The sequence below is a fragment of the Chelon labrosus genome (assembly GCF_963514085.1).
Source record: "Chelon labrosus genome assembly, chromosome: 10".
Lineage (NCBI taxonomy): Eukaryota > Metazoa > Chordata > Actinopteri > Mugiliformes > Mugilidae > Chelon > Chelon labrosus.
In genome coordinates, this window is record NC_140360.1 from 2,198,496 (window position 1) to 2,224,833 (window position 26,338).

The 26,338-nt window shown below is 42.2% G+C and overlaps 1 protein-coding gene across 2 annotated transcripts in view; it reads left to right on the forward strand.

Moving 5' to 3' along the window:
* sema3h (sema domain, immunoglobulin domain (Ig), short basic domain, secreted, (semaphorin) 3H) overlaps positions 1-26,338 on the forward strand; it is a 65,156-nt gene that overhangs the window by 12,268 nt on the left and 26,550 nt on the right. For both annotated transcript variants that reach the window (XM_084552902.1, XM_084552903.1), the window contains exons 2-8: positions 14,107-14,261; positions 17,837-17,899; positions 18,176-18,295; positions 19,866-19,959; positions 20,485-20,604; positions 21,934-22,079; positions 25,273-25,387. In XM_084552902.1, coding sequence (XP_084409028.1) covers positions 14,107-14,261; positions 17,837-17,899; positions 18,176-18,295; positions 19,866-19,959; positions 20,485-20,604; positions 21,934-22,079; positions 25,273-25,387 — 813 coding nt within the window. The remainder of the gene's footprint in view (positions 1-14,106; positions 14,262-17,836; positions 17,900-18,175; positions 18,296-19,865; positions 19,960-20,484; positions 20,605-21,933; positions 22,080-25,272; positions 25,388-26,338) is intronic.

Below are 26,338 nucleotides of genomic sequence, written 5' to 3' on the forward strand. Positions count from 1 at the left end.
GCACACTATGCAGCAGCTAACATAATGCACGCAGGTCTGATGATTAATTTGTTGCCAGGACTTCTTCCGAGAGAATAACAAACTCTGCAAACATCTCATGCTTGTGTGGAAAAGTCACAGACATCATCATCATCATGAGTCTACAAAACAGACACATAAGGAAATAAAAAAGAAGGTTTGAAACCAGCTTTATCACAGTGTAGAGGCTACCTCCAGTCTGCAGGTGCATTTGTCCTGAGTGCTAGCACTGTGTGAGTGAATGTTGTGCAATGCAGGAATGTTCTTAGCTGTATCACACGACGCACATTTTCTCTAATCACATCGAGGTCCGTCAGAGCTCCCATGACCAGCAGCCTTTAATCTAATGTTCACCACAGATAAATATATCCAGCAAACACATTTGTCCGGCTGTCTCTGTGAGAATTCCCCCGTTACCATAACCTCAGCTATCTCAACTAACCCTAAAACTCTGATAAACAAAACCTCTCATACAGGCAGATATTCATATAAAGGAACTATTCATTCTCAGACATGTTCCTGTGCGTGGTTCCTCGCAGGATTATGTCTGTTCTTTTACATCTTAACGCTTTCCGTCTTTGATTCTAAGCGACAGGAGTCAGAGGCCAACTGGCTCCGATCAGAGGTCATGACCCTCATTGACCTTGCTGTCAGCTTGATGCTGATAAGAGCCGCTGCACTCAGCTGGTTCATATGAGTGTGAATGTGTGTGCGTTTGTGTTGAGAATCTGCAGATTGCGTTTTTTGCTCGGACCAGACCAGAGGCAGGTTCTTTTAGTTTTCTTTATCTCATTGTGTGCAGCTTCTTTTTGGACTGATTGCAAGACCTTTGAATAAAAGTGGGCAAAAAGTGCGCTAAATATTTTCAGGGCTGTAAGGACTCGTCGTAGATTCGCCGACTTGCGTAGAATATGTCAAAAAAAATAGCTCTTACCCAAACGTCAAAAGTGAGGAAATGCATTTCTTGCTGTTTATACTTTTATCTGGTAGAGGGCGGTAACACGACCAGTAGCTCAAACTTACCAGAACCTTGAAAGAAGAAGAAGATGAAGTGGTTGCACACTTCCTAAAATTGAAGCTCCTCGAAACTGCAGCTGAATATTTGGACTATAACAGTGAATTTATTCTAATGGTTGGTTGGTGGTCAGAGACTGGGAGTTGTCATTGTGTTCTCACCAGTTGTTTTCGAGAAAGAACTCAATGGAGATTGCTAAAGGTGATGCTAATGGAAACTCTAATGGCAACGCTAGTGGAGATGTTAATGGTGATGCTGAGGGCTAGCATGTCAGCACTGCTTTTCAGGAGGAGTCTTCAGGTGGATTTCCAGTAATGTTCCGCTCTAAGTGGGTGTTAGCAACCTTTAGCAGTGGTTAGCATTACAAGATGAAGGTTTTGGATTCTAAGCTGCAGGCCGGCTCAATTCAGGTCGTGGTATATCCAACGAACAAAGCTGAAACAAGCATAGCTGGCTTTGTTTGGTTTCTTGAAGATGTTTCATTCAAGTGTTGACTGAACCTAAACCCCTCACCACTCTTTTGAATTTGAAGACTTGGATGAAACGTTTTCAAGAAACTCTACTAGTCTAGTTGTCCTCAGCTTGTTTTTTGGGGGATAAACTACAGAACAGTTTGAAGGTCGGCCTTGAAGTAATCATGCGGTCTATAATGCAGCCTGTTCAGAGAAGGTAATTACAGTCGTTTTCTTCCACAATATAAAACTGCTGCTCATCTTTCTTTTATCTCCTCCTCTTCTCTGCTCACTCATTTTGTTGTGAAATTGTTCTCCAGGCTTTTCGGTGTGAAAGCAAAAGAAAGACAGAAAAAAAAGAAATCAATTTTTAATTCAGACTTTCTCAAAAGGCTGAACAGTAGTTGAACAGATTCGCCTCCGGGTCGATAAAAAATCATCACGACGTTGCCGCAGACGAAAAGTTTCTCCAGAGCAGATGTTCACGAGATGTTACAGAGCAGGAGGTCGGTAGCCTGTCGACACCGCGAAACATGGCAAAGACAACAACATCTTAAAAATAAATATCTAAACAACAAAGTAGAAAATAAATAAATCGTACTAATGTCTGAATGGTCCAATGGTTTAGTGTTGTTGTCTGCATGAATGTGTCGTGTCGACTAAAAGACTTTGATGTGTTAGAAAACCAACGTCCATTATTCAAACGGCCCTGTGTTGTGTTTTAGCCTTAGTGTTGATGGGAGGTATGGGCCAAACAGGAGGTGGCCAAGAAACACCCCCCTTTTCAACATCAACCCCGACATGCCACACGCCGCACCCCCCCCATCCCCTTACCCCACCCCTCTCAAATTATGTCGGCATGGTTGCTGTTACTAAGGCAACTGTCCCAAGAGTTAGGGTGGGGTGGGTGCAGCTGGTGTTTCACGACTGACTCAAGTGTGTGTGTGTGTGTGTGTGTGTGTGTGTGCATGGTGCAGAAAAGAATGTGTTAGGTTTTTTTTTTTTCATACTGAATAAGAGCCATTCATCGTTGTGAGGTCGAGATGGGAGCTGTTTGACTGGGGCGAAGGTTTCCAGAAATTCTGGGCATGTAGGGTGGTGTGTGTGTGCAGGATAAAGAAAGCTAGTAACCCCGTGTTGGTGCAGAAATCTAAATTTGTTTCGGCGTTGAACATGTGCTGCTGACTCACCACCAGTCGCACCCACCGTCCATCTTTGCCAACGCCTGGGTGCCGACCCAAGACAAAGCCTCTCATCTGTGATAAAGCTGCTTTCAGATCTAGTTTGTTATGTCGAGTTCATTATTCTCTCAGAAGAGTTCAAATGGATCAGATCTGTGTGTTATATTGCTACGTGATGGTAAATGCAGACAAAAATAATGTAGTAATATAATTAAGGGGTTCAAACATGACTCGTTAATCACACAAATTCCTATTAACAATGCTAGTTATTGTTAACATGCATTAAGGCACGCATTTTGTGTTATTATGACCTCAGGACATAATCAAAGCAGCAGTAACGATGTGGAAAGCAAGTAGCGTCTGAAGTGTGGCCGTAGTAAATAATTTCACCCTGTAGATGGCAGTAATGTGCCCTGTAGCATCAAAATTGACAAAAATCCCAAAAGAAGCACATGGCACTCTGTGTTTGAAAAGACACATGGATATTGCCGCCCCTTTAAATTTAAATTTGAATGAAAGATGAGGTTTGAAATCAAAAAAATCAAAACAAATGTGATGCTTTCCTGTGTTGCAGAAGCTATTCTGAACGAGTGTGTTGTGATTAAGTTATTTTACTTTTTTACTTTTAATGACGGTAGTTTTTGTGAACATGCGATTAATGCACGCACATTCTGTTATTATAACGTCATTTGGGAAGGACATAATTAAAGCAGCAGTAACACTGTGGAAAGCAAGCAAAGTATGAAGTGTGGTCGTAGTAAATCATTTTGCCCTGTAGATGGCAGTAATGAGCCCTGTAGCGTCAAAACTGACAAAAATCCCAAAAGAAATATGTGACACTGAGTGTTTGAAAAGACAGATGAACATTGTCTCCCCTTTAAATTTAAAATTTTAATGAAAGATGAGGTTTGACTTTTGACAAGTTAAATCCAGGTTCATCAGTAGAGGGCGCTCTAAGCCCTAAAATAGACTCGGGAGCCAGTTTTAATCGCAAATTAACTTTGCAAATCTTGCAATTAATCGTGACTAAATATTTTAATCTATTGACAGTCCTAATTATATTATAATAAAATATACAACATTGTGGTTTTTCCTTCTAATTTAGTTTCTAAAAATATTACGGCAGCTATGGACGTCCTTGTACTTGTAATTGTTAGCATGTTAGCACGCTGCTGTTAGCAATTAGCACTGCATTTCCTACCTCTTCTACAGTCATGAATTCGTTCACATTTTTTCACGTTGTTGTCAGTACGTCCAGCTCTTATTAGAAAATTATAATTAATTACTTAAACCGGCCTGGTCCCATGTATGTGATTTTACACAGGCATACGGGGACAGTGGAGTCAGGAGGTCTCTTGACTGTTAACACATGAATCAACATCTCTCTCTGTAATTTGAAACTAATCATGAATAGCAAACTCTTCATGAAGACAAGATTTAGTGCAGGACTGCTTCATTAGAATGTTTTCTCTAGTGTACCTAATGAACTGGCCATGAATGTTTATTGACAAAGACACTCTCAGTTCCCTCTTGCAGATCTGAGTGCCACCTTGTTGCTCTAATTCTGGTTTAATGAGCCGTATTTCAGCCCGTCTGACCCGACGGGATCTTGTGATGATGGCAGGCGCTGAATGTCGCCGTGTGTTTTCTCTGCAGAGCTGGTTTCACATTCAATCAAGCTGCGTTTTTATTTATTTATTTATTTCCCCACCCGCTTCATACTGAATTAAACAAGGTCACGCTGCTCTCGAGATGCACACGCCGTTAATTCAGATGAAGTGCTCGGCGCTCGGGCTTGCAGAGAGCGAGCCGTGAATTCCACCAGGATTTGATGGTTGGTGAAGTGTGAGGGTTCGACGCTGTGAGGAGCTGAGTGCATATGCTGGGATTCAAGTGGCTTAAGCTAGAGACCGCAAGCTACGGGAAATAATGGTGGCTATAATGGATGCTACGTTAATTTGAAAGCATCAAAGAACTTCTTCAGGACCAGATTTTAATGTAGCATCTCTTTGTTGCTGACAGTTTGTCTCTAGTGGATGTTCCAGACTGTGGTTGGCTGGGTAACCCTATTCCCTCCCCAAAATAACATAAAACTATTGCTAGCGGTCGCATGGATGGTAGCCTACGCTTCAGTAGTGGTAGTTCACTTGGTTTTCTTTGTTTTTTTTTTAGATCAAAGTTACTTCTTCTTGTCGTCAACACACAATATTTGCAAAGAGAATATTTTTTAATGGTCCTGCGGCTCCGTCTGGACTCAGGACGGTGAATCTGGTGGAAGGAACTCAAGTCATTGACAGTGTTTCACACCTATACTTATACTTGGTTCAATATGTGTTCATGGGGCAATTGAGACCACAACACTACATTCTTGAAAACTGTTTTGTGCTCGGTCAGATTTAGGAGTGAAAATTTGGGATTTCAGGAAATCATTCCTTCTTAAGAATAAACTACCAATCAGCCACAACATTATGACCACTGACAGGAGAAGTGAATAACATCTAAACCATCTTGTGACAATTCAATGTTCTGCTGGGAAACTCTTGGACCTGGCATTCATTGGTGTGGATGTTACTTAGACATGTAGCACCCACTTAGACCAGACCAGGCACCCCCACCCCATAGCAATGACACTCCTTGATGGCAGCAACCATGCTTTAGGAACAACTCCAAAAAAACAGCACAAGGTGTTGACCTGGCCTCCAAACAATATTCTGTTGCCAGACACCACAGGACACCCTCAGAAGGTCTATGTCCATTCTCTGATGAGTCACCACAAGGGAGACCTGCATAATATTAGGAAAGAGGTCGTAATGTTATGCCTGATCGCTTTATATCCAAAGGCAAACGGATTTTGCTTGCTGATATTAATCCCTGGACTTGTTTAGTTTCTTGAAGACGTGTCGTCCTGATGGTGGTGGGGGGTCGGGTCATGAACAGCTGGTTGTTGACTTGGAGACATGATCCAGATTTTGGAACAAGATGGAAAGACACTCACACGTTAAGATCTGATTTATTTTAGAGACAAAAAAGCGATTTTCTTTAAACAGAAGGTACATGAAGGGTTTCGTCAGTAACTTGTGCTGCTGATACATCCTCTCAGAGTCACTGAGGCCAGATCAGCGTGAAGCAAAACAATCTTCCTTTGTTATCGCTTCCCGCTGAGTTTTAAGTTTTCTACCTTTAGTGTTTGAGACCATTCCTCTCCAGCTGTTTCTGATCTCTCTCTGTTTTCCACTGAGTCACGTCTTCTTCTCTTTTTCTCTACTCGTTTCCGTTCTGATCATCCATCTCCTTGTTGTGTTATTGCCCGACCGTCAGCAGGTTTTTCCTCTCACCTCCGTCCTGTTTAGTCTCCATCTCTCCTCCTCTTGGTTTCCATCATCCTTCCCAGCATCGTTTTTATCTTTCTTCATCTGTCTTTCCAACCCATCTTCTCCTCCTCTATCTTCCATATTTCTCTCAGTTATTACTCTCCCCCTTCGTCCTTCTTTCCTCCTCAGTCCACCCACATGTCCATCATTCAACCTGAAATATGATTTTTACACCTCTCTCTCTCTCTCTCCTTCCTCTGCCCTCGTCGACCCGTCTTCTCTGATTCCCCGTCTTCTCTCGTCCTCGTCGTCCATCAATATTTATTAATTTCCTCCATCAAAGACTTCGTTCAGTCTGTTCTCCGGCTTCTGATTTCTCCCTCTCCCTCCCCTCCTCATCTGTCTATCATCGGGCCGTGTTTTGACATTTTTTCCCGTTCTCATCTCATAGCTGTCTTCGCCCATCGGACCATTTTAATCTCGTTGTCACTTTGTCATTTTTCTCATCTTCCTTCCCTCCTCCTCCTCATTCTTTCTCCACCTTTGTTATTTTATCTCTTTTACTTTTATTTCAAGGTTTGAGTTCAACACAGAAAAACAAAATGTTCAGAACCTTTAACCCATTAACACCTGGTCTCACCTGTCCATCTCTAAGTCCCTGTCTCCCCACCTGGTCTTAATATAAATGTGTCTCCACATGCGTCCCCAGCCAGCACTTGAGATCTGATCTCAGTTTGTGTGTCTGTAAATCAGCAGCGCCATCATGTGGTCAGTAGAATATTGTAGCAGCTGCTGTCTCTAATGGATCTCTACCTACCGCTGGATCAGAACCATCAACAGCTGCTTGTTGACTTGGAGACATGATCCAGATGTTGGAACAAGATGGAAAGACTCTCACATGTTAAGTTAAGAAAAAGAAAGGGAGAAAAGAAAGAAGGAAGGAAGGAAGGAAAGAAATAGGAAAAGAAGGAAGGAACATAGGAAGGGAAAAAAGAAGGAAGGGAAGGACAGGGAAGTAGGGAGGGAAAGAAAGAAGGAAGAAAAGAGGGAAGGAGGTAAGAAAGTAGAAGGGAAGGAAGGAGGAAAAGTAGGAACGAATAAACGAGGGAAGGAATGAAGGTAAAGAGTAAAGAAGGAAGGAAGGAGGCAAGAAAGAAAAGAAGAAAAGCAGGAAGAGAGGGAGGAGAGAAGGAGTTAAGAATGGAAAGGAGGAAAAGGTGGCGGGATGGAAAGAGGGAAACAATGAAAGAAGGAGGAAAGGAAGGAAGGAGAGGAAAGGAAGTAAGTATGGAAGGAAGGAACTGACTGAGAGAAGTAGGGAGGGAAGGAAATATGGAAGGACGGTTGGACGACAGAATTCCTCTCCTCCTCGTCATATTGAGTCATTTCCTGAGTTGATTCAAGTTCAGATTAGTTTCTAGTTTAGTTTGGTTCTCAGCTCCAAGACCAAAGGCACCTCCACATGTGGTCTGACACCAGATCAATGTTCACACCTCGACACTAGAGACCAGATCAGTGTTCACACCTGGACCTGTTTAACCTGGACACTAGAGACCAGATCAGTGTTCACACCTGGACCTGTTTAACCTGGACTCTAGAGACCAGATCAGTGTTCACACCTGGACCTGTTTAACCTGGACTCTAGAGACCAGATCAGTGTTCACACCTGGACCTGTTTAACCTGGACACTAGAGACCAGATCAGTGTTCACACCTGGACCTGTTTAACCTGGACACTAGAGACCAGATCAGTGTTCACACCTGGACCTGTTTAACCTGGACTCTAGAGACCAGATCAGTGTTCACACCTGGACCTGTTTAACCTGGACTCTAGAAACCAGATCAGTGTTCACACCTGGACCTGTTTAACCTGGACACTAGAGACCAGATCAGTGTTCACACCTGGACCTGTTTAACCTGGACACTAGAGACCAGATCAGTGTTCACACCTGGACCTGTTTAACCTGGACACTAGAGACCAGATCAGTGTTCACACCTGGACCTGTTTAACCTGGACACTAGAGACCAGATCAGTGTTCACACCTGGACCTGTTTCACACCTGGACCTGTTTAACCTGGACACTAGAGACCAGATCAGTGTTCACACCTGGACCTGTTTAACCTGGACACCAGAGACCAGATCAGGATGGATGTTGATGTTTGGTCTGAACAGAAATCTGGTTCAGTGACACGCAGCCTCAGATCTCTTCTTTCTCTCCATCATTCTTTGTTAAAGTGTCTCATATGTCCACATCATTGTCTTTGTGGTGTGTTCAGGTGCAGCTTTTTGGTCCAGACACGGGAGTTAGATGTTAGTTAGTCAGGTGGGTCCTCCATGCTCCATGCTTCATCTCCTGACAGCGTCTGTCTACATTCTTTCTGTCCAGGTCATCTCTCAGTCGTTTAAAATCTTCACCACTTGTGTTTGATGTTTGTCACTAATGAGTTAATTCAGATCAGTCTTACATCTTTAACTCTTTTATCTGACTCATTCATCCCCAAGCTTTTAGCTCTGAAGCCATTAGAGACCTCTTTAGATCTTGGCATGATTTTAAATATATTTAAATGATGAAAACGATTATAAAATGTGCACTGTATGAATGTCACCATTGTCAGAGAGGATCAGATGTTTTGCTTGTTCAAATGTGTTGAAGTATTTCCATGGAATGTGCTTTTTAGTTTTTGTTCACATGCCAAAGAGGAACTGTAAGCAAACGGTCACATGGCTTCAGCAGCATGGGACGTCTTAATTGGGTACAGTTGTGAAAACCTGTCATCTCGACATGTTAGACATTTTGATGTATTTAGATAAATTAGATCCAAGTTCCTGTAAACTAAGTTAAACATGATGATGGACCTCTGTGCTCTTTAAGCAGCTAAAAGCTTCAACTTAAAGAAAGATGAAACCACATGTATGAACACAGCACATCTCACTTTACAAAGGAGAGAGATCTAAAGGTTTAGGGTTCACTTAAAGTTACAGCTACAGAACATTTAGTCACATTCAACTCTTATCAGAATATATGAAGCTCGTAAAACTTGTGTTTAATCAACAAAGAGGAAATAAAATAACTCTTTATCGATTAAATAAGAAAGAAAGAAGGAAGGAAGGAAGGAAGGAAAGAAGTAAAGAAGGAAGGAACGAAGGAACGAAGGAAGGAATGACTGAGGGAAGTAGGGAGGGAAACAAAGAAGGAAGGAAGGAGGGAGGCAAGGAAGTAAGAAAGAAAAGAAGGAAGGAAGGAAGGTAGGAAGGACAGGAAACATAGAAGGAAGGAAGGAAAGAAGAAGGGAAGTAGGGAAGGAAAGTAGGATGGAGGGAAGGAAGGAAGGACTCGAAAGGGTAACATAGAAGGACGAAAGGAGGGAGGCAAGGAGGTAAGAAAGGAAAGAAGGACAGAGAGAACAAAGGAAGGATGTAAGGAAGGAAGAAGGAAAAGTAGGAAGGGGGAAGGAAGGAATGAAGGAATGACTGAGGGAAGTATGGAGGGAAACAAAGAAGGAAGGAGGAAAGGAAGGAAGGAAGGAGGTAAGAAAGGAAAAATGGAAGGAAGGAGGAAAAGTGGGAAGAAGGGAAGGAAAGAAGGAAGGAGGAAAGGAATCATGATCACATGATTCCTTCTAAAACATTTCTTTTTTTTTTAACTTGTCAACTCAGATAATCTGACAAAATGCACAATTCATTCACAGATTGACAGAATTAATAATAATTTAAATCAGATTTTACAGATAATGTTTTATAGACGTCTGCAGCACAGATGTTGGAAAATAAGTGAACACTGACTGTCCAGTTAAAGTTTCCACCTTCTGTTTATATCCTCTGTGTCCTGATACGTCACAGTAGAAGTACTTGTTTTATATATATGTATATATATATATATCTGTGTACATGTATCACAGTGGGTCTAGAGGAAGCAGTATTTCACACCTCCGGAGGTTTGAATCCTGAATCTAAATAGTTTAGTCCAACCAAGACCACATCCATCAAGATGTTTCCAGACCAAATATGTAAACCTTTCATTTATGACGGTGCAACCTGGACCTTTTGTTGAGCTAGCTTAGCATGCTAGCATGTTGTTTACTGCAGATTACAGTGTTATCTTAGCAGAGGACAGGTACTTTAAACAGTCGTGTTGACACCTGAAGACTCAGTATTACTAATGATTCTTGGTCAGACTGTGGCCTCTCTCTCACCTCTCTATGCTCCTCTTTCATTTACAGTCTGTCACCGCACGCCGTCCCGCTTCCCTCTGTCAGTCTTGTTTCTTTTTTCCTGTGTTCTACCTGCGTCGTCTTTTCTGTCAAACCCCAGCAGATACAGCAGACGGTATTCAGAGTCATTCATCACTGTTATTCTTGGATCCAACATCTGCCGCCGTCTGCTGGAGTCTGGAGAACTGCCAAGTTGTTTTTGTGCGGAGGCATGTCTTTGAGCTCTGACAGACGTGGTTGGTGAAGAAAAGTTTAAATAATAAAAAGTTTTATCTGAGCGGATTTTAATACGTTCTGCTGCAAATTACTATTCACACATAACCGTTGTTAACCTGGGGACGTCTGGTAGCTGGTAATAACTGCAGAGGTCGTCTGGGATCTAAATACCGTGTGAATCATCCATCCAGCAAACTACCCACAATACAGTATGTCTGCAAACACAGAGGTCTGGAGATACAACTAGTCGCTTCTAACATGACGAAGGCTGTAATACAATATAATACAGAGTAATACAATTCAGTTTTATTTAAATAGCATCAATAACAGCACAAACAGTCTCGAGATGTTTTACAGGATCCGGCCCGAGACTCTCAGAGCAAGAACTAAGGCGACAGAGGAAGAAATCTGTAAGAGCTGTAGAAATTATAAATTAAAAATGAAAGTTTGGACAATGGTTTGAAATCTATGGAATGGTCAACTCTTTCATGTTAAAGCGGCTCAGACCTTGGAGCATTTTAAATCATTGTTGAAGACCCATTTCTTCTCGCTGGCTGGTTTTCACTTGGTGACGTTTTATTGCTTTCACATTAATGTGGATTTATTTATATTGTTATGTTGCTTTTTTAAATGTGCTATGGATATAAACGTTGACTTGACTTGACTTGGGTGTTAATTCTCCTAAATCTGGCCCCAGAACTGAGCTCAAAATGATCAGAAGAGTAAATTCTGGAAGGAGGACGAGACGGATGACCTTAAACAGGTTTTATAAGATTACACTGAAATCTGATGGAGACAGATTCATCAGCGTCCTGGTATGTGCAAACAACAACAAATGAAACCCTATTCTCACCAATTTTACTTGGTGACCTCTAGTGATGTGTAATAATAACTGGTTTTAATCCTGTGAGACTCGGCCATGTCCATAATCAGTCTTAATTTCAAGATTTCTGCTTCTTATCTGCCTCTTCTTGCTCTAGATTTACGAAGGTTGTGTTGTAAATCGATGTTTGGATGCAAAGTCAAGACGTGGCTGCACGGCATGCAGGGCAATATCTCAAAACCATCAGAAGAACTAAATCATGAAGGATGATGAGATGGATGACGTGTGTGGCCGCAGGTTTAGACGTGTTGTATTTTATTTACTGATGCATTCATGTGTTCATCGCATCAGTAAAGATGGAGTTGATTTAATACTGACAGGTGGTTTGTAAATGCTGCACCAGTAAATAAAAATGAGAAGAGTTTGTGTGTGCTCAAGATACACAAACCAGCAGGTTATTTAAATTAGAAGCTGGATTAACACCACTTATATCTCAGTTCATCTTTGGTGGTTGAATCAATCTTTTTACGTCAGCCAGGTTGATTAAGAAGGACATGTTATGTGCGTTTCTTACATCGCGAGCCAGCTTTCTGTGATTTCTGAACTTCAAACTGGTTTTATAAGCTCTTTCTGCGTCTCTCTGCCAACGTGTGAAGCCATGCCTGCTGCTGCTTTACGGCCTTAATGTTTATGCTTTTCGTTTGGCCGAGCCGACGCCAGGTCCAGTCCACTGAACAACACTTGGCTTCGGTTAAAACACGAGAGCTAACACAAGACAGATGGACGTGTAGCTCTTCGTCCTCGCTCCAGTATCGGACCATCTCCCCGCACCATAGTTCTCATAGTTTACATGGTGCAGCAGTGTAATCATTTAAAAAAAATGTAATCTGGGGTTTCAGACTGGCTGGTTATCTGTCTGGAGATGTGGCTCAGGTACAGTGTGTTAAACGTCGTGTGTTCGGTTTGTTTATTCCCAAAAGATACTTTCGAGCTTCTTTGTTTGAGACAGTTGCGTGCGATAGCTGCTGCAGGTGTGGGAAAGTCTGTCTTTGTCCAATATGTCCATTTATCTGATTGATGGTCTGTTAAGGAAATAGTTTGCTTCATAGCTGCCGTTCAGAAACGCTGCTTTAGTTTTTGTTGTTTCTTAAACCCATGTCAGAGTGTTTATGGATGAAACAAAGACAACACGGGACGGGACCATGAGGGAATAGATGGAGGGATGAGAAGGGTGAGATGTAGAGATGGATGATGGTCTCTAGACGTGGAACCAAAGTTATATTCACTGTGTTATAACGATTAATCGCAAGTAATGACAGAGAGAAGAGAAAGAAAAGGAAAGAGAGGGATGTGGAGGGTGGGTTTGAGACCTGAGGCGAACAGAGAGAAAGAGGAATAAGACTTCCTGGGTAAGCATGGGATATAAAATGAGGCATGGTCTTGCCTTTGAACCTAAATTGCATAAACTTCATTCAATGCGATTCATCGCACATAAATAAAGAGAGAAGAGGAAGAAAAGTAAAGAGAGGGATGGAGAGGGTGGAGGTTGAGATGAACAGAAACAAACAGAGAGAGAGAGATAAGACACACCTTCATAGGTAAGCACTGGACAGAGTATTACATGAAGTGTGGTCCTGAGCTTAACTTATATTAACCTCATTAATCGCGATTAATCGTAAGTAAAAAAAAAAGAAATAAAATAAAAGAGAGGGCTAGGCAGGGTGGGGGTTGAGATGAACAGAGACACACCTTTATAGGGAAACGGAATAACATGAGAACCTCTTAAAACTAAGTTATATTAACCTGATTAATCACGATTAATCGCAAGCAACGAAAGAGAGAATAGGAAGAAAAGAAAAGAGAGGGATGGAGAGGGCTGGGGTCATGAACTGAGACAAACAGAGAGAAAGAGATGAGACACACCTTATTAGGTAAGCACTGGACAGAGTATTACATGAGGTGTGGTCCTGCGCTTAACTTATATTAATAATTAATTAATCACGATTAATCGCAAGCAAATGAAAAAGAAGAGGAAGAAAAAAAGAGAGGCATGGAGAGGGTTTGGCGTGAGAATTAAGATGAACAGAAATAGAGAGATAGAGATCGAGTCGGTTGAGACACACCTTTATAGGAACATAGAATGACATGAAGCTTGGTCTTGCTCCTGAACTTAAGTTGTTTTAACTCAATTAATCGCGATTAATCGCACGATCACAGTTAAGACGCAGTTAACACAAATTTATTAGGTAAATTAATCTTAAAGGGATGTTTGTCAAGCTTTCAATACTAATTAACATGTGAGTGGACAATTTCCTTTATTCCAAATGTGTGTTAATATGACCTCAACAGTCCAGAACAATGACAAATACTGTTGTTTGTAGAGATCCAGAGTCTTTGTGTCTGACCAGACAGTATCTTAGGCATTTCAAGACCTTTTCCTTCATTTTTATCACGAAAGCAAATATGCAGTTTACAAATTCCTTTCATATTTCATTAAAGTTGGTTGATTGTTAGTTTGGATATGGAAGAAATGTATTATTATTCCTTATCAGTGTCATTGTGTTATCGGTGTATCGGTATCTGTGTTGTCAGTGTGTTATTTTGAAAATAACTTGCAACAGTGAAAACTAATTTGAAGTTATGTTGCCTTCAAATGGTTCTCGAGCTCAGACATGTGTAGACTAAACTGAATTTCATGTTCAATTGGTAACGTCATGAAAACACTGCTGCCAACATGTCGATTGTCAGTTCTGGGATAATTCTGGATACCTGGCCGCTAACCCTAACCCTAACCCTGGATAACAAGGACAACAACAACACGTCCAGGTTATTTTGGACTCTACTCGTTCTGACATTTTGCTTCTTCTCCTCGTTGTCAGAGCTGATCCAGAACGGCCGCCTGCTGACGCTGCCCCTAGTGGCCGGAGACCTGCACTCCCTGCTGCCCGATGAAGACAGGAGGCGTCTGTATGTGGCCATGAAAGACAACCTTCTGTCCACCAGCCTGGACGACATAACTCAGAACCCGAGGAAGGTTAGAAATGAAGGACACATTCACATGACATGACACACAACATGACACACAGTCCAGAGGCTTGATAGAGTTAATTACTGATGGTTGAAGAGGAAAGTCACACCCCTCTGACTAATATCCCCTCTCATGTCTTATCTTTCTTGAATTCCTTCCTCTAATTACTGAAATGCACTTCTCTTCTTCTTCTTCTTCTTCTTCTTCTTCTTCTTCTTCTTCTGTTCCCTTTATGTTACTTCATTAACACAAATTAATTTCCACAGACAACGATACTAGAACATCTATTTCAACCACTTTCCTGCAGTTTCCTCTGCAGACATGTTGTCAGCTGCTTGTGTTTCTGGACTGATGTTTAAGTGTTGTTTAGTTTTAAACGAGGACATTTGGAAATATTTCATCTTGCATCGTATGTACCATTAGTGACTGACGGCGTAATGGTTTCCAGTCAGGCCACAAAGTATCCTTTGCACATTTCTTACATTCCTACTTCCTCCACTGTCGGTGTTCGCTGCTGAAGGCCAAATGGTTGCTTCTCCACTGGCAGCAATAAAAAGTTTCATCCAGAGCAGAGACCAGAGCAGATTAAAACTTTAAGGTCGTCAGAACGTCTGCACTCAACACTTGTGACTCATCAGGAACTGATGCGAGCACTTCTACATTTATGCAATGTGAGCTCAGGCTGCTACTGAGGACCTTTTTAAATGGATATTGACATTTTAAAAACCAAACATGAAGCGTACTGGTTACGTTCCTGCAGTAAACCTAATGGTGCGTGGCAGCGGTGCAGCAAAACGTGTCCAGCATCAGCTCTAAATGATATTAAAGCTCTCAGAAGATCAAACCAAACGCACTTGCTGCAGAAAATGCATGCACAAGAACATAAATCTAGGTCGTAATCTGTTTAAATTAATCTGTTTCCTTGAAAAGATTTAACAGTGGCTTCTAGACAGAAGGCTGATACAGTATCCTGTTTCACGATATCCAGACAGACACGTTTGACAGAGTTCAGGGTCACGGCAAGGACAGCGACGGAGCTGTCGGATCAGATCAATACCCTCATCCGTCAGCCACAAACTATCCGAGCGGCAAACAGGTAGACAGACAGACAGACAGCAGCCATGCCGGCCAGCCACCCACTCAGCCAGGCAGTCAGCCAACAGCCGGATAGATAGTCACAGTCAACTCATAACTCAGCTCTATGCGGGCTGTTCAGTTATATATTTGTACGTTCAGTATTTATAGTTTGTTTAAACCATTCCAGCTTGTGGTGTTAAAACCCGTCTCAGTGCCGTGTTCTCTACATTTCTGTTTATCTCCAGATCTTCTTATCAGCTTCAGACCAGCTGATTTTATTTGATCATCTCATAACGTTAAACATGTTGTATAGATATACCTGGATATTTTATATATATATACATGAACACACAATGACACAACACAGCACACAAACACACGACATGATACAATGCACAACACAAACACATACACACAATACTTAAACACAACATGACACAACACTACACAAAAAAACACACAAACACATACACACACAACACGATACAACACACAACACAAACACACAACACAAACACACGTACACAAACACACAAACACATACACACAACACGCAAACAAAACATGACACAACACAGCACACAAACGCACAACATGATACAATGCACAACACAAACACATACACACAACACACAAACACACAATACACCACATTCGAACCCAACATGACACAACACTACATGACACACAAACACGTACACACACAACATGATAAACACACAACACAAATATACAAACACACACACAACACATGACTCAAACACATACACACAACACAAACGTGACAACACAAACACACAACACACAAACACAATATGACACAACACAGCACACAAACACACAACATGATACAACACACAACAAAAACACATACACACAATACACCACACTCAAACACAACATGACACAACACTACACGACGTAATACACAAACACATACACACACAACATGATACAACACACAACACGAATACACAAACACACACACACACACACACAACACATGACACAAACACAAACACATTCACACAACACACAAAGGTGGCTCAACACAAACTCAAACACAACACACAAACACACAATACACAACATGACACAACGCTACACGACGTAACACACAAACACATACACACACACACAACATGATACAACACAAATACACAAACACACAGCACATGACACAAACACATACACACAACACACAAAGGTGGCACAACACAAACACATACACACAACACACAAAGGTGACACAACACAAACACACAAACACAACATGACACAACACAAACACACAACATGATGCAACGCACAACACACATACGCACAACACAAGCACACAATACACCACACTCAAACACAACATGACACAACACTACACGACATAATACACAAACACACGCAACATGATACAACACACAACACAAATACACAAACACACATATACACAACACATCACACAAACACATACACACAACAGGCAAACGTGACTCAACACAAACATAAGAGTCAGTGTTGAGTATTTTTTGTTCTTTCTGTGTTTCTACTATTTTTAGGGTCGTGTGTGTTTGTTCTTTATTCATTCTCACTGTCTCTGTTGTTTCCCTTCATTCACTCATTCATTCATTCATTCATTCATGTTGTCTAAACTGCTGACTTGTTGTTTCTAGTGTGTTGGTGGTGTGTGTTAATCTAATCTGATCATCATTACTGGACAAACTGTCATTAATCTCTTCCCATACGTCGGTTTCACTTCTTCTCTTTTAGTTTTTTTCTTCTTGCTGCAGCGTTCGTCTCGTTTGGTAAATTATTTAAGATCCTCGCTGGATGTTATTTTTTTAGACTTATCGATCTGATCTCTTCCTCTGTGGTTTCTCTCTGGCTTGATGACTGACTCAGGGAAGTATTCACATTAGTCATGTAGCTGCAATCTGACACTGACGCTGACCTCCCTCTCTGTCACATTATTATTTACTCCTTCACTCAACAGAGTTCTTAGTGTTTAGGTTTCACTGGCTGGTGTTTAATCACCACAACCATGTTAATTTGATGACTGTCAGTAACTTTCTCGTGTTCTCGTACTAGAACCCATAAGGAGATCAACACAAAACTAAACCAGATCAGACCGGAAGATTTTAATCCCAGAGATTCAGACACTGGTTTAGATTACTGTATTTAAAGTGGAAGCCAATGGTGGAAGCTGCAGGGTGAGGTGGCAGTGCCTTGGTCAGGGATTGAACCACCAACCCTGAGATTAGTGGACAGGACTCGTCAACGCCATCGATGACGCAATGTTTACCGGAAATAAACCTTATTCAAACGTCTGTGTTGTTGTTAATACTTCTAATGGTTTTGCTTCCTCTCTGTTTGGAGGTGTTTTAATCTCCTTTTTTCCGGATTAGTCATGTTTAGCTTCGCTTTCTCCAAAAACACCTGCCAAGATAAGAGAAAAGACTCTTATCATAAATGCAGAACGAACAATAAAATCCTTCTTTTAATCTCTGCAGCTGTACTGGCCGGCCAGTCCAGACCGTGTCCAGGAATGTCTCATGGCTGGGAAAGATCCAGAGGTGATTCAACACAAACAAACACAAACACATTGGATTACACTTTAATGTGCAACGCTTCATCGTGAAGAATTCGGGCAATAATAAAATAAAACTGTTGCATTAAAGTTAAGAATCTGGAGCAGATTCATTTATGAGCCAGGAAGATTTATTCAAATATGGACACATGAAGTCTGGCAGGTTTCCTGGCAGGTTGATTAAAGTTTAATATATTATTAGTGTTATATGTTTGCTATCAGTGGTGCAGCTTCTATTAATGGATTCTTCCTCTCTGTGCAGCTGGAGTGCGCCAACTTCCTACGAGTTCTGCAGCCTTTCAACCAGACTCATCTCTACGTTTGTGGGACCGGCGCCTTTAACCCCCGCTGTGCTTTCATAGCGACCAGCGTCTTCCATCAGGTAACGGAGCCTAAAGACAAACCTCAGACATAAAAATCATTCACGCCATGCTTTTTCCTGAATATTGTCATCATGTTTGATGCGCGCCCTATTGGTGGAAAAAAGCATCAAATCAGCCAATCAGAAAAATTGAAAAGTCTAAGTTTCTCCTAGTCTGATTTTGTGTTTTTAGTTTGGTTTAGACCTCAGAGTTAATAAAACTACAGTTCATGTGGATGTTTCTTTGGGAGGATTTCTTAGTGTTTCAATCCACTAGAAGCAATTGTTCGAGTCAGGTTGGTTCATCTTTATTGGTCTCTAGTAGTTGTTCTCAGCGTCGTGGAGGATTCATAAGGGCCAAAGGATTTTAAGTCAAGACATTCAAACTCTCGCTAAAGAAAAATAAGGATGACAACATATTTAAAACAAGAGTAAGAATCTAGCAGCTCAAATGTTAACGCTGGTACGCTAACATGTTCACGGCGTCCAGCTGAGGCTGATGGGATATCTTCAGGTCTTGACTCTAGAGACTCGATGATGTCATTGGAGAAAAAAGTCACAAAAGTCATCCATCTCAGTCGGCCTCTAGTGGACGTCCTCTATATTGTGTGGAAGAACGTTCCTGGTGGATGTGTGGTGAGGTGGTAGTAGTTGATCATCTAAAGTTTAGATGATCAACTTCTACCACCTCACTGTGACTCCATGGATTCTGTTTAGATTCTTTGACAGAAAGATTTATTGGACTGAATCTAATCGACTCTAGGAGAAGACAAGGAAAGACTTTAGGAAGCTACAGGAGACCAGGACATTTAACATCAGGACTCAATGTTAAACGTTGTTTCTGCCACCCACAGTCCCATGTGTCTTCATACCTCCAGCCGTGGCCCCTATACACAAAGAGCAGCTGAAATATCTGATGTGGTGTCTGCCCTCATGCCCATATATATATGGACCAGGGTTCATCTGTCTGTATATATACAGTTTCCTTTCTTTTAGTCGAGGCCTCACTCTGAGGGTGACAAGACGCCACCGAGTCCAGGTTTCTTAGGTTGCATGCCTGAGTGGTCTCAGATATTAGGACGGAGATGTTTGAGAGTTCAGACGTGGTTTTAGGGTTGAGGTTAGACCACTAAACATACCTCTGCTCACAACTGGATGGTCCTCCAACCAATCAGAGCTAAACTGATGATTTAAAGTGATTTATTTCATATTTGTGGGATCTTTAGATACTTGGATTTGCTTTGTCTGTGCAACCTAATGTTGCAGAGTTTAACACAATTAAATAACTGCCAGAGCAAAGAAGGAAACAGTTTCTACCAAAATGCAAAATTAAAATTAAAAGGTATTGTGACTACAGTTACTCTGTCCATCTGTCCATCAACACATTAAGCCCCGCCCCAAAAACTATCTGATTGGCCCAGCAGATCTGTAGAATCAGTTCCCAACAGAGAGACTCCAGGTCAACTTTCAGCCACAAAATAATCATCAATGGTGGAAGTTGGTCTGACTTTCAGGCAACAACTGAGCAACATGTTTACATTTAAACTTGATTTAAAGAATTTAAACTTGATTTTTCTTATTTCTTCTCCAGTCAGAGCATCAGACGTTCTCCTACGCCCAGACGGAGTGTGGGAAGGGGAAATGTCCCTACGATCCGTTCCAGAAAACAGCGTCTGCAGTCGTCGGTAAGATGGACTGTAAATTAGCTCGGGAGCATCTACCTGCTCCATCTGAACTCCAGCTCAGACGATGTGTAGGTGGAGAAGAATCACCTGAATGTTTCTAATCAGTCATTTAATCTGACAAACAACCGGTTTGTTGCTGTTGCTGCTGCTGCTTCGTCACAGTTTGATTTCTGGTAGATTTATTCTCATTACAGCGCAATGACTCACCTTTCTCTAGCAGATAACTCCATTTTATTTATGTTAATGGACATTATTGCACCTTATTAATTCTCCCTATGTATATTATACATATTTATGTATAAGAGATGTAAATTTCATTATGTTTTTAAATTATTTTATTGTTTTTATTATTTTTATTATCTTCACCTGTTTTTCTTTTTACTAGTGGTTCTCAAGAGTGTTTTTTTTTTTTTTGTGCAACTGAGCTGCTGTGACCAAGTAATTTCTCCTGTGTTTGAATAACGTCCGAGTTAGTTGGCGTACGTCTGCAGCAGGTCGTCACACATCCTGTTTGTTCCCGTGCAGATGGAGAGCTGTACGCAGGCATCACCTCAGACTTCATGAGCCGGGACTCGGCTTTCTTCCGAAGCCTCGGCAGCCGTCACGTCATCCGCACCGAGCAGTACGATTCCACCTGGCTGCAGGGTAAGAAGACCGAACCATATCCAGACTGAACCGTACGCCTCGAAGACCTGGAACTAGAGCAAATACAGAAACAAACTGAAACTAATAAAACGTGAGGATAGAAGTAATAAACCAGACTGGATCCTTATCAGAGTATGAGAGGGGAGATGGTTGAAGGTCTGAACTCCAGACAGTGTGTAGGTGGAGAAGAATCATCTGAATGTTTCTAATCAGTCATTTAATCTGACAAACAACCGGTTTGCTGCTGCTGCTGCTTCATCACAGTTTGGTAGCTACGCCTGATGGCATCTGGATTTTATTACGAGGCGTGTTTCAATCGATGCAGAGGAAAAAGAAAAAGGCTTTAATCGCTGTTAACTGTTCCTCCTTTAAGTATTTTTTTTGCTTTAACAGACAATAGCTGACCCTGAACATCTCACTTCTCAGAGTCTTCTGAGAGTCAACCGCTCAACAAATATTAGACGATGAATCATCCTTGAACGCACCAACAAGCTCCTACAGCCTGTGCTTTTAATTTGGCGACGGAAATGGCACAGCTGCAGGAAAACCTGGGGCCCAATCCAAGCTTTTTAAAAATAAATGGATCGACCCCGATACCAATCCAGACATCCCTGGTGCTGGATGATCTAAAAGCATAAAGAAATGGGAAATAACGAGCAGCGGCTGATTATTAAAGGGCTGAAACATCCAGATGACGTGCATGACTATTGGTTTTCACATTAAGCTCCACCCCCAAATGATCTGATTGGTCCGGCAGATCTTTGCTGGAGAAGAATCAACAGAGAGACTCTAGAAGAACTTTACTACACAAAAGAAAAAGATATATATATTTGTAGACGTGGGAAGTTGGTCTGACTTCCAGGATTAATTAATTGAATATTTTATCAGATTATTTGAATTATCTGGATAATAAAATAATAAAAGCTTTATAAGGAAACACCACCTATAAGTAGAATATATCAGCAACTCATTTGCGTTTCTTGCAGAGTGTTTCTGTATCTGCTGGTGATTTATTGTCTTAAAACAGTTATTATTGATGCTGTGTTTGCGCTCTCTCTCTCTCAGCCTCTCTGTAAACTCAATATTCTGCAGTAAACTGAATCAGCATCTCTAAAATCTCCTCCTCCACGCCCGCTTGGTGCTTTATCAAACCAGAGCGTTGACGTCTGCTGCAGATAACAACCAGCTACATGCTTCCTCTGTAAACTCAGCTGACACCCTAACATGCATGTTACGTGCATATCTGCAGAGCTGGACAGCGTCATGGTTGATTTGCTATAACATACCTGTTTTCTTCTTCTTTCTTTCTTTTTTTTCTACTCTCTCCAGATGCCCAGTTTGTGCGGGTAGCGCCGCTGTCTGAGACTGATAACCCAGAGGACGATAAGGTCTACGTGTTCTTCACTGAGCGTGCCCAGGAGGCGGAGGGGGCTGCTGGGAAGGTGCTCTACTCCAGAGTGGCTCGCGTTTGCAAGGTATGTTTGTTTGCTTTGTCAGCACGTAGTTTATGTAAAGTGGCGTTTTCCTGCAGAGCCGAGAGGACGTACGTGATTGAATGTCCTGCTTGCGTGTCGTTATCGCCGCAATGCACCGTGAGCGTCTCTGCTCCATGCCTGTGTGGACACGCATCACCTGGTTAAATGTTTTATGTTTGTTCTTTTTCCTGTGTTACGAAACATTTAGTAAACACAGAAAATCTCAACGTAGATATCCAGACAAACGATGAGGGAAGGTGATATTTAATTTTAGAATAATAAATAAATGTTGGAAGGATACTTGCTCGAGGACATAGAGTAGATCATGTCCCAAAGTTGTTTCTCCAACCACTAAACAATGTTGGGCGCTAAGCAGTTAACAGAGGCAACTGGGAGTCAAACCTACAACCTTAGTTAGCAAGTGGAGCAAAGAAGGGAGGAGATGTCTCTCAATCCAAATGTAGGAGAGGATGGTTTTGATCCACCAACCCATGTCATGCTAGCCTGGCTCCGCCTGCCTACGTACTTCCGCTCATTTGCATTCCCTACAGTACTCCGTCTGGAATAGCTTGATCCGCTAACGTTTACTCCGGCCAACTGGTTGGCGAACCAATCAGCGAACAGAGGGCGGGTCTGAGAGCGATTACGTTTCAGTTGCGCGCCGAGTTTGAAATGTTTACACGAACGGAGACGGATATACTCGAAGCCATTCGCTCCGTTGTGGATATGCTTCCTGGCATTACAGCACTTTTATTCCAATTTCGCGTCCTTAATTGCAATGGGGGATGGTAGAGTAGCGATTTGTTTACTTGTTGCGTTCTTGAAAGCGGAAGTACGAGGCAGCAGAGCCTGAAGGCTCCGGCGCATAACATACGTCATTACCAAACGTTAGTGATTGGTTAAAGGAACGCCGATGATTTTAAACCTCAAACTGTGCCCTCCCACCAGGAAATAAACGTTTGCCAATGGATCTAGGCCAGACTCTCTGCGAAGTCAGAGAGTCTGGTATCCAGGCTAATGTCATGCCAAGTGGGAGTTAAACCAACAACCCCCAAGAGTTTTACAACAATCCTTCCTTTACAGCTTTTCTGGGCTCAGTCACTCAAAACACCCCAGATGGGACTCAAACCCACAAACCCACTGGGTGTGGATGAGCTCTGATGGCAACCTGGATGCAAAATGTTTTGTCCACTTTAGACCTGCACCCACTCACACATCAGCATGTCACGCTAACTGGGAGTCAAACCAACAAACTCTAAGCGTCTCCAGTCTTTATTTCCAACACCTGCCAAGAAAACACAACTAGCAGAGGATGGTTTCGATCCATCGACCTCTGGGTTATGGGCCCAGCACGCTTCCGCTGCGCCACTCTGCTATTAAACACCCCAGATGGGACTCGAACCCACAATCCCTGGCTTAGGAGGCCAGTGCCTTATCCATTAGGCCACTGGGGCTTCTGCTGGGGCTGTTTTAAACCTGTTTGTGGGAGGACGTGGTTATTGTTCAGGATAAAGGTGTAGCGTTTAGCTACGGGGTCGTCAGTCATGTGATGGTCAGAGGTCAAATCTCTAGACACAACAATACTAGAGGTCAACAGTCTCTGGATTATGGACACATCACAGTGTCTCTGTGTCGTCCTGCTGTCACTCAGAACCAACCTCTGGTTAGATACCAGGAGATTATGATGAAAAGTCTTCATTATAAATTCCAGTGTTTTCCTCCTTTCTGTCTCTACGTTGGCGTCATTGTCTCTACTAGTGTTTGAATCTGGATGCATCTATTATCCATCCAAACATAAGGTCAAGGTCACTATGTCACGCTAAGTGGGACTCAAACCAACAAACGCTAAGAGTTTTACCATTTTGTTAACAACATATGAGCCATTTTCAACTTTTGGAAACATAGTGAGCTCCCAAGAAAAAAAACACTAGCAGAGGATGGTTTCGATCCATCGACCTCTGGGTTATGGGCCCAGCACGCTTCCGCTGCGCCACTCTGCTGTCGATCACCCCGGATGGGACTTGAATCCACAATCCCAGGCTAGGAGCCCAGTGTCTTATTTATCAGGCTTCAGTTCGTGGCTGTTTTTCATTTGGTTGTGTGAGGATTCTTGATGCTAACGGTGCTAATTGTCTATATTGTCTATACTAGTGGGTGTGGATGAGCTCTGATTGCGACCTGGATTCAAAATGTTTTGTCCACTTTAGACCTGCACCCACTCACAGATCAGCATGTCACGCTAACTGGGAGTCAAACCAACAAACTCTAAGAGTCTCCAGTCTTTAATTCCAGTGCCTGCCAAGAAAACACAGCTAGCAGAGGATGGTTTCGATCCATCGACCTCTGGGTTATGGGCCCAGCACGCTTCCGCTGCGCCACTCTGCTATCAAACACCCCAGATGGGACTCGAACCCACAATCCCTGGCTTAGGAGGCCAGTGCCTTATCCATTAGGCCACTGGGGCTTCTGCTGTGGCTGATTTCTACCTGGTTGTGGGAGGACGTGGTTATTGTTCAGTATAAAGGTGTAGCGTTTAGCTACGGGGGTCGTCAGTCATGTGATGGTCAGAGGTCAGATCTCTAGACACAACAATGGGGCTTCTGTTCAGCCCATTGTGGAGCCAAGGGCAGAGAGAGTGTTATAGACCCAGGTGTCCTTTGCAGACAACACATTTTCCACCCCATCAGAAAAAGATTTGTAAAACGTCATTTCATTTCTTCCCACAGCAGGATCAACAAATGGGACAAAAGTATTAGACTGGTGCATATATGTTTTTGTTCAAAGTCAGTGCCTCCTTGTTTCCAGTCTCTGCTGTGACCTCCTTGTAACTAAATGTTTCTGGTAACTGCTGATCAGTGGTCTACAGCAGCTTGGAGGAATTTTAGTACGGAACATTGTTAATATTATTATTAACATTAGCCAATGTGAGAGAGGCCTTTAGCTGCTTAGAAGTTACCCTGATTCACTCACTTTAACACCTCTCTGATATGTAATATTGGCTCATTTTTCCTGAATAAACACAATATTTCTGTTCCATGTATTTGATTGGGTTCTCCTCGTCGACTTTCAGGACTTGTGAGATAATCTGCTGATTTCTATGCAGAAATGTAGAAGATGTTACACCTTTCCTTTATTCTTTACCCTCATTAGCTTTGAGGAGGTGACTGAGTTTCTCCTCCTTACTTTCGTGCAGAATGACATCGGAGGCCAAAGGAGTTTAGTCAACAAGTGGAGCACTTTCCAGAAGGCTCGTATGGTTTGTTCAGTCCCGGGACCGGACGGCCTGCAGACGCACTTCGACCAGCTGCGTGAGTACAAACACACAAAGAGTTTAACACAGTGAAACTAATCACATGTGACGGGCGTCAACCTCTGGTCTCGTCCGCCACAGAGCGACTTCAGAATGTGTGTTGTTGTCTCAAGGTGACAGAGGAAGAGTTTACAGAAAACACAACCGCCGCCTCGGTGCATGTCTAGCATAGCTCCGCTGTTACCACGGTGACCAGCAGGCCCTCGGCCTTCGTAACCACGACAACCAACCTCAACATTCACTTGCGCTGGGCTTGTTCATTGTCGAGGGTTCAGGCCCGTGGAGTGTGATGTGTTCAGGGACAGGTTCAGTTTGTGTTTGGGGCATTTTTCTGCCGTTCTCCTGATTATGAGTTTCCTCACACACATAGTTGGTCATGTGGTTTATGGTGGAAAAAAAATATGAGTCTGGAAGCTCTCCATCTGGATTTTATTATGTGTTTCAACTGATATAAAAAAATATTTGGACAGACTAAAACCATTAAGTGATCTCAAATGACTTGATTGCTGATAATTGTTCAGTATCGACTCCAAACAGTTTACTTCTCTGACAGCAGCCATTTAGTTTTACTTTATGGACACTTCACTGTGTCTTTGTGTTGTCCTGCTGTCACTCAAACCCAACCACTGGTTAAATAGCAGGAGTTCATGTCCTTAAGTCTTTATTATAAATTCCTATATTCTGTTCGCTCCTTTCTGTCTCTACATTGGCGTCATTGTCTCTACTAGTGTTTGAATCTGGTTGCATCTATTATCCACCCAAATAAAAGTTTTTGTCCCCTTTAGAGACCTGCACCCAGTCACGCATCAGCATGCCACGCTAACTGGGATTTAAACCAACAAACGCTAAGAGCTTGACAGCAATTATACCATTTGCTATGCTTTTGTTAGCAACTAGCTCAGTCTGCTGTCTTTAATTCCATCAGCTGCCAAAAAAACACGATGAGTTG